General features: G+C 41.1%; 1 protein-coding gene across 1 annotated transcript in view; it reads left to right on the top strand.

The window, feature by feature from the left end:
• Positions 1-1,131: 1,131 nt before the first annotated feature.
• The window catches only part of trabd2a (TraB domain containing 2A), a 58,566-nt gene continuing 50,325 nt past the window's right edge, over positions 1,132-9,372 (top strand). The window contains exons 1-2 of the mRNA XM_085168530.1: positions 1,132-1,902; positions 3,292-3,852. Of these exons, the coding sequence (XP_085024656.1) occupies positions 1,798-1,902; positions 3,292-3,852 (666 nt within the window). The 5' untranslated portion in view covers positions 1,132-1,797. The remainder of the gene's footprint in view (positions 1,903-3,291; positions 3,853-9,372) is intronic.

Raw genomic sequence — 9,372 nt, 5'->3', positions numbered from 1 at the left:
TATCCACTAGGAGGCGCTTTAACAGATATTGGTAAAGTTGGTTTATTTACACACAGCTATGCAAAAACACAGCAGATTATTAGTGTACCAAGGGGAAATGTATGCACACGCAGCCACATATCTGATTATTATCATTCACTGCTAAATGATTTAAACGGATTTAAATCGCACGAGTCAACGTTGTCAGTTGCATTCGGTGAGATTGACCCCGTGAGCTTAATGTCTTGCACTGTTGAAACCAATTATCATACAAGACAAATTTCTCTCTCTCTCCAGCCGGTTCTATTTGTATGCAAACAGCAAGCGACAGAAATCGGTCGTTCCTCGCGTCAATAAACCATTTCGTATTTACTCAGACGTCTGAAAACATCAACATGTGTTCACTGCCACCGTGTGAACCAGGGGTTTCGAGCCAGAGCGCACAGATCGGCCTCGAGACGCAGATATAAACCTCAAGGCCTTATTTAGGAAATTCATTCCAAAACTGCTAAAACATTAGAAAATGTAAAGCTGTGTTGGATCTAATGGTAATACGACCTAATAAATATATAAAAATAGGTTACAAACACATTTTCTACGTGGACCCTGAATAGTAAAAATGTCATATTGGTAGTCCTTATTTATTCAGGGCGAGGTGACTGACCTTTTCTCAGCTGCTGCATGTCTCTGCTGGCCTTTCATGAAAAGGTGAAGCTCTGCGGTTTCCTTGTCTGTCCCAGATGTAAGCCAGTGTTTTGGCAGGTTTTCTCATGCGAATTCCTCCTGTTTGTAAGGCATTAAGGACTAGAACATGATAATCTATCCACGGGATCTCGAGCGGCACCCCAAAAACAATGCCTTTGGGGCCTGCTTCTCTAGGGCGACAAAAAGAGACCTCATCAGTCTAACAATAATTGAAATCAGGGATAAATGCTGTAATCGGTGTAGCTTTGTTAATCACACATATCGGTGATAAATTGCTCTTGATTTAAGTCTGGTAAAGGTATGCACACTGAATTCATTGACATATGAATTGTAATCGAAGAGGTGACGTTTAATCAGATTACTGTATGTGAGTGTGAGAGAGAAAGCGAGAGAGAGAGAGAAAGGAAAGGGTGGACTGCAGCAGGGTGGTGGCGGTGGGGTTTATGCAGACAACCTGGGGGAGGGGTGGGGTGGTAGGTGCTCATTCACACACGTCAGAGAGAGAGAGAGAGAGAGAAAGAGAGACGCAGAAACAAACAGTGCAGTCTTGGTGGATAGACGGAGCAGTGTGCGCAAAAGTTTGGGGTTTTTAAATATCTATCTGGCAAGTGTGGCTTCGTGCACCACGCTCACACTCACCAAACCAGACATCAGGAAAACAGAGGTCAAAACGTAATCCCGAGTTTTATTCTGATGTTTAGCTTCAGGTGCTGGCACGGCGTGGACCTGTTGCTTCAACTTTTGCAGGCAACTTTTGGATAAAGTCGCGCAGTTTTTCTTGCCAGAAGGGAGTACAGAGAGGGGAGTGTGTGTCTGTTGGAGGGGGATCCAACATGACCAGCAGTGAGAGGATGATGTGACCCTGTGTAGACTCCTATGACCGCCCCTCTCTCTCTCAGACACACGTGAAGCGGCAGCGTTGAGTCCAGGAGGCTGAAGTCAACATGATTCTGTCCGGCGGTTTATCGGATACTTGTCAGCTCATTTTACGTGACCGCACGGAGCTCAAGCTGTGGAAATAGGACTTGGTCCATGCTTTTTTGGTATAGTTGCTGCAAACACGTTGTGGTAGAGTAAACACAGGCCACCGTGCACGGTTTGGAGACAGCTACGATGCGGGGCACTTTGGGCGCATTCATTCAGTCCTGCCTCATACTGTTGGTCCGAGCAGACCAGTGGAGGCTGAAGGACTCCGCCAGCTGCGAGCTGAACAGGAAAGTAAGTTGTATGAAGAGAGAGTGTATGAGTGATCACACTGTTTCAGTTTGCAACAGTGTTGCTTTTTGTGTCTTTTCATTTGCTTTTAATTTTGCACTTTTTTGCATAACACATAAAATAGTTGATCTCAGACTGGACCTGTCTTGGATTTAGTTAAATCTGCCTTTTATAACTTGTAAAATCAGCCCAGTTTGTTTTTTGTGCAACTACTCACTTATCTTCATTATTTGTTTAATTAATAAATTGATGATCTGATCTTTGAAATCTGAAAAAAAGCTTCCAAATCTCTAATGTAGCTTTAACTTGAAAACTAACAAGCTTACAAAGAAGTGGATTGCCTACAATTTTCTGTCAGCTAATCAATGAACTATTTCTTTTAACACTCCTTTTGTGTATTGGGATTCTGTTATTTGTAGATCCTCATCTAATCTACAAAAAGATGTGTGCATTCATAAAAATAACCTTTCAGTCTCTTAGTGAGTAGTCTTCTTGTAACACCATTCATCATGCCCCAGAGTAACTCAGACCAATCTGAGGTCAGATCCAGCAGCAACAGGAAGGAAAACATTCAGGGCAGCAGCCTGTAGTCTGACAGTCACTGACATGTGTATTGTTCATTTGACACTTGGGCTCTAAGTGGCCTGTTAATAAGTCATTATCAGCGTGTTAGTGGTCTGTCTAATAAACAGCCACTCACAGACAAAGAGGCAGTTGGTGTCAGACAGGCTGTAATGTAAACATAATGGGAAGACTGTAAATTTGCCCCTTTGTTTCTTTCTTGCTTGTTTTCCTATGTTTTTTTTCTTTTCTTAGAGTTGCTATTGTTTAGGTGCTACGTGCTTAGGTGATAATTTGATTACTTGAGCAACTCACAATTATAATTAATTAGACAATCAGGAATCTCCTACATTAAGGATTTCTATATTTCTATATTTCATCAGATTGTGGTTTAGGACTATCGAACAAACATAAAAAGTAAAATATTTAGCACGTTATTATGAACCACTCAGTTTATGTTTGTTTGTTGGATCTGGTGGTTGGGACTGTTGGCTCATTGTATGAAGGTTGTGGGTCTGAATCCAGTCTGGGGGCATTACTGTGTGGAGTTCACGTGTTCTCCACATGTCTGTGTGTCTACACTGGCTTCCTCCTGCACTCCAAACACATACATGGGATTTAGTTAATTGATGATTCTAAATTGTGAATGGTTGTCTGTCTCCGTGTGTGATTAGCGACGTGTTCAGGATCTATCATGCCTCTCGCCCTATCACAGTAGGGATAGGCTGCAGACCTTCTTTGACCCTGAATTGGATAAGTGGAAGAGGGCTCATGAATGGGTCTGTCTATCTTGATTGTAGCTTTGCTAATATTTTTTTCTTGCACCCACAGCAAACTGACCTAAACTCCTTCCTGTGGATGATCAAACGGGACCCTCCTTCATATTTCTACGGTACAATCCACGTTCCCTACACACGTGTTTGGGATTTTATCCCAGAAAATTCCAAGCAGGCCTTCCAGGAGAGCAATATTGTCTACTTTGAGTTGGACCTAACAGACCCTTACACCATCTCAGCCCTGACCAGCTGTCAGCTGCTTCCTCAAGGTGAGAACCTGCAGGACGTATTACCCAGAGACATTTACAGGAGACTTAAAAGACACCTTGAGTATGTAAAGCTCATGATGCCTTCTTGGATGACCCCGGATCAGAGAGGGAAGGGACTCTACGCAGACTACCTCTTCAATGCCATCGCTGGGAACTGGGAGAGGAAGCGACCCGTTTGGGTGATGCTGATGGTGAACTCGTTAACCGAGGCAGACATTAAGACGAGAGGGGTGCCGGTGCTGGACCTGTATCTGGCCCAAGAGGCGGAGAGGATGAGGAAGAGAACAGGAGCTGTCGAGAAGGTGGAGGAACAGTGCCATCCACTCAATGGGCTCAACTTCTCCCAGGTTAGTTAGAAACTTCACTGACTAGAGAGATGTACTTCTTCATACCGTCTCATCTTTGCTTCTGTGGAATTGTTATTATTGCAAAAATAACAGAAACACAGTGGTACAGCTGTAATCCTACAGCAGAGACTGTTTCAGATAAATTAAACATGACAAGGAGAGTGAAGTGGACACATTAAAGCAATGCTATTTCCCAAACCTACAGTTACAATTTACACAAGCATAAAAAGGTGGCTGGGCTATAATTGTCTCCATAGTCAACATTTAAGGTGTAGCAGCACATAAGTTTCTACTAACTTCCACAGAGGAGTGATCAACTGATTGGACTTTTAAGAAAAGCATTATTTTAAGATGTGCGCTTTTTCCGAATGCAATTATGTCTCTTCGAGTCTGAACAACATCCATCTCATGCTGATGATGCCAAATGATGTGATGTTACATGAAGCAGCTGGTGGGTTCAGGCTTCGGCCTTCATGCATCAGGCTTGCTTGTTTCAATAAACAAGCCCCCCCCCCCAACGCTCTCGTATATTGTAAAATACATCAGCATAAGACACTAGTATGTGTAATATAAATGATTGAGACTGGAAATGTACAGCCCTCTTGTCCCTTTCCCTTTTTCCCCATAGCTTATGTGGAGAAAGGTGTGGTGTGAGTAATCAGCTGTATAAACATCCAAGTGCTTGTTTCTCTACATCCTTTTGTTATTAAGGAAAAATGGATTCTAATAACTCAAGTCTGAAAGCACCAGAAAAAAAGGGAACCTTGTTCCTCAAACCTCTCTCCCAGCCTTTCTGTTTATCTGTCTGTGCCCCTCGGTGATCCTTTCAGCATTACAAACATGTCTCAAAGACAGCAGCCACTATGAAATCATGTCGCATATTACTGTGGAATTTCTGCCAACGCTGGCCGGGAGTTAGAGGAATTACACCATTTAGCCTAACACCCAGAAGCTTAAATTGTTGTTATTTTAAAGGGCGCCCTGTTGGCCACCATAAGTCTCAACTCAAACCACCCAACACCACTTATATAAGCATTTTCTAGAGATGGAAACAAGGGTTTTAATAATCTCACAGCACATATAATCAGTCATATGTAAAATGAATTATGCTTTTTTACTTGTTGGTGTAGGCAGTTTAATAGAAATCATTTTTCCCCATGGCAGTGCTTACATCTTAATAAACACATGGCGTGTGAGTGATAGATGGTGACCTTAGTGCAGCATTCGATACTGTTGACCATAATATTCTATTAGAGCGATTAGAACATGCTGTAGGTATTACAGGTATTGCACTGCAGTGGTTTGTATCATATCTATCTAATAGACTCCAATTTGTGCATGTAAATGGAGAGTCCTCTTCACACACTGAGGTTAATTATGGAGTTCCACAGGGTTCGGTGCTAGGACCAATTCTGTTTACATTATACATGCTTCCCCTAGGCAGCATCATTAGAAGACATAGCATACATTTTCACTGCTATGCAGATGACACCCAGCTCTATCTGTCCATGAAGCCAGATAACACACACCAATTAGTTAAACTGCAGGAATGTCTTAAAGACATAAAGACTTGGATGGCCACTAACTTTCTGCTTCTTAACTCAGATAAAACTGAGGTCATTGTACTCGGCGCTGAAAAGCTTAGAAATATGGTATCTAACCAGATTCTTACTCTGGATGGCATTACCTTGGCCTCCAGTAACACTGTGAGGAACCTTGGAGTCATTTTTGACCAGGATATGTCCTTCAACGCACATATTAAACAAATATGTAAGACTGCGTTCTTCCATTTGCGCAACATCTCTAAAATTAGAAATATCCTGTCTCAGAGTGACGCTGAAAAACTAGTTCATGCATTTATTACTTCCAGGCTAGACTACTGCAATTCATTATTATCAGGATGTCCAAAAAACTCACTGAAAAGCCTTCAGTTAATCCAAAATGCTGCAGCAAGAGTACTGACAGGGACTAGAAGGAGAGAGCATATTTCTCCTGTTTTGGCTTCCCTTCATTGGCTTCCTGTTAAATCCAGAATTGAATTCAAAATCCTGCTCCTCACATACAAGGTCTTAAATAATCAGGCCCCATCTTATCTTAATGACCTTGTAGTACCATATCACCCTATTAGAGCACTTCGCTCCCGCTCTGCAGGCCTACTTGTTGTTCCTAGAGTATTTAAAAGTAGAATGGGAGGGAGAGCCTTCAGTTTTCAGGCCCCTCTTCTGTGGAACCAGCTTCCAGTTTGGATTCAGGAGACAGACACTATCTCTACTTTTAAGATTAGGCTTAAAACCTTCCTTTTTGCTAAAGCATATAGTTAGGGCTGGACCAGGTGACCCTGAATCCTCCCTTAGTTATGCTGCAATAGATGTAGGCTGCCGGGGGATTCCCATGATGCATTGAGTTTTTCCTTTCCAGTCACCTTTCTCACTCACTATGTATTAACAGACCTCTCTGTATTGAATCGTATCTGTTATTAATCTCTGTCTCTCTTCCACAGCATGTCTTTATCCTGTCTTCCTTCTCTCACCCCAACCGGTCGCAGCAGATGGCCGCCCCTCCCTGAGCCTGGTTCTGCCGGAGGTTTCTTCCTGTTAAAAGGGAGTTTTTCCTTCCCACTGTCGCCAAAGTGCTTGCTCATAGGGGGTCATATGATTGTTGGGCTTTTCTCTGTATCTATGAAGCGCCTTGAGGCGACATTTGTTGTGATTTGGCGCTATATAAATAAAATTGAATTGAATTGAATTGAATTGAATAGATGACAGTTACCGTGAAAGCATTTTTTCCCTCTCACTGAGGTAAGATGATTAGCTTGTGCTCTAAACATCTAAGACTGATTTAAGAATGGCTTTGAATAACTGTGAGTGTTTTTGATTAGTGTCCTCTAATAAATAAGAACTACAGGAGTATCAGCTAATTGCTAACCCCTTTCTAGAAAGCATGCTTTTTTCATAATTAGAGAAAATATCCAATGGCCAGTGGATATATTAATAAAGCTTCAATATTTCCAGGAAATCTGCAATAATGATATTTATGACACTTTAGAAAAAATATGTTTTATTTGTGATTGCAGCTTGCAGCCAGTGACATTGATTTCTGCTACCAAAATTTCCATTTTCAATTTGTTGTTGTCACTGATTACAAGTTATTTAATTTGAAGTGAGAACCTACTGCTACAAGCTCCCAGCAGCTTTAACTTAACTCTAAAAAGTCTGTCAGCGTAGCAACTAATAGTTCCCACTGCACACAGCAGACAAGAATAAACAGCCAAACTTAACTTATCTGTTCCGCATAGACGAGACACAGTTTTTTACAATATCTTAACTCAGGCACTAAAATAATTAAACTTCTGGGCGCACACATCAGGCACAAACACAGGTGAGCCAATCCATAAAAACATTAAAGAGGATTCAGGTATTGCAGTTGTTTAGTCTCTAAAGATACAGCAGTCGGGACATACAACAGGCCTGTTTGCACACTGCTGACTAGAACCTATCATTTTAGCATATAATACTCGCCCTAAAGCCAGATTTGCACAGCATACAATATGGTCAAATGCCCTTCTGCAGCAAATGTAGGACTGTAAAATCACTGCCTAATAACAATATTAAACTGCAGCAGCTTATAATAGGCCAAAGGGTTACTTTCATCTGTGTGCACAAATATAATACTCCAAAGGTGCTCCGAGGTTTAGGCGATGAATTTCTTCATGAGTTCTACGGAAGAAATTGTCCCAAGTTTTCAAAATGTCTTTGAAGGCATTCATCAGTAACAGGTGTGTGACTTTCATCTGTAATGTATTGAACAGCGTCACTGGAGAATAATCACTCTGGTGAGGCCAACAGGAACAGTTCTGAGAGTCATCAGGGGGATGATGCTCTATAATATGCTGGTCTTTTGCTGTGCTCTTTTTATAAGCTAGCTGGTAACAAAACAAGTGTTTTGATATTACTGTCATTTAAAAAAATGCACCAAGTTTTATCTATTAGTGGCTACTATGTAAAGTCATTTGACCATGATACCTGGTGATGTGTAAAGAAAAAAAACATCATTACTTGGCATTTTAAATATATTACAACTTCCTATCACACATTTCTTAGACAGCTGATAACAGGAACACTCTTGGCACTATAAAGGTTTTTAACATATTTATCTAGGGTTTTTTGGCGCTTGGCAGGGGGTGCTGCAGCACCCCTACTTACCACGACCTTGAACAACAGCAAAACTGAGAGGAGCCCAATTCAGAACAAAGTTCAGCCCATTATAATGTAGCAGTTGTGACAAAGCATCATATAAAGTGATGTAACATAAAACAAATGTAAGCATAAAACTAGAAACATAACTGCTTAACACTTTTGTTTAACAGTAATTAAAGTAACGTAATCTTAAAACCCTTCTGGAGCTATGTAATATTTTTATGTAATAAAGTAGTAATAAAGCAGAAATTCAAAAATATTTTCTAATCTGGAATTTTGTGTCTTGGGTTGATCATTTTAACTAGTTGGCTAAATCCCACCTTTTCCATCATGTAACAGCATCAGTAATTTCCATCCACCATTTCCCTTTTCTGTCTACTGAGCATAACTAGCAAGTGTTCCAGGGATGCTAGGTTGAGTCATTTACTTTATTTACTGTTGGATTGTGTTGGGAGGGGTGAAGCAAGTTTGCCCTTTCCACCTTTAGCAGGATTAGTTTGTTGGAGGTTGCTGAAGTAGCTCCCTATTTAGGTACTACATTGCCATCAGAGGCTGGCATTCTGTTATGGCGATATATTACGGCAGGCTCTGTATCCAATGACCACTGGTATTGGCCCATGTTAGTCTTGTTGATTGATGTCAGAGTATAACTAGCATAACCGGCTATTGTTATCTGTTTCGTCACATCAGTTTTATAAAATGTTTGAAGGGAGTGAAAACCTAAACAACTTTATATGTTCTATAATGATTTCTGTGTTGCCCTGGCACAATAATGAAACAAATAACTAACACAAGATAAAGAAAACAGAAGGACATTTTGGTAACAACTAGTTGTCTGAAGTTTGGACTGCTTGTACTGCTCAAATTCCTCCAATGGTGATTTGGTGTATGTACCTGACATTATCACCAGCATTTGCAAAGAAGTTTAAATGCCCAGAATCATTTACGGGAGGTGGCATATCTCCTAATTCATTTCCCGAATCAAAGTTGGCCTGTTATGAAAGACATAGATACTTTGCTTATTTTGTTGTATAGACATGGTTTTTAGACATTATTAATATCAGAGAAAGGTTGCGGGTGGCTGAAATTGGGTTTGTCAACAGACCTGTAAAGTGATTAAACCTTCCATCATCGCAGCTTCCATTTAATTAGGTCCACAAAACCTCCAGAAGGCTCAACAATGGATTGTAGTGTCCCGAAAACAACCCCTGTCCCGATCCTATCAAAACAACACACAGCTTGGCACTCCGTAATTTCCACACTCAGTTGCAGTCTAATCACCAGCAGCTCGACTGACGCCTTCGCCCCGCTGGCTTAAAGCAGC

Source organism: Neolamprologus multifasciatus, chromosome 7 (genome assembly GCF_963576455.1).
Source record: "Neolamprologus multifasciatus chromosome 7, fNeoMul1.2, whole genome shotgun sequence".
In the NCBI taxonomy this organism is placed as follows: domain Eukaryota; kingdom Metazoa; phylum Chordata; class Actinopteri; order Cichliformes; family Cichlidae; genus Neolamprologus; species Neolamprologus multifasciatus.
This window is presented reverse-complemented; position numbering and strand designations above follow the sequence as displayed.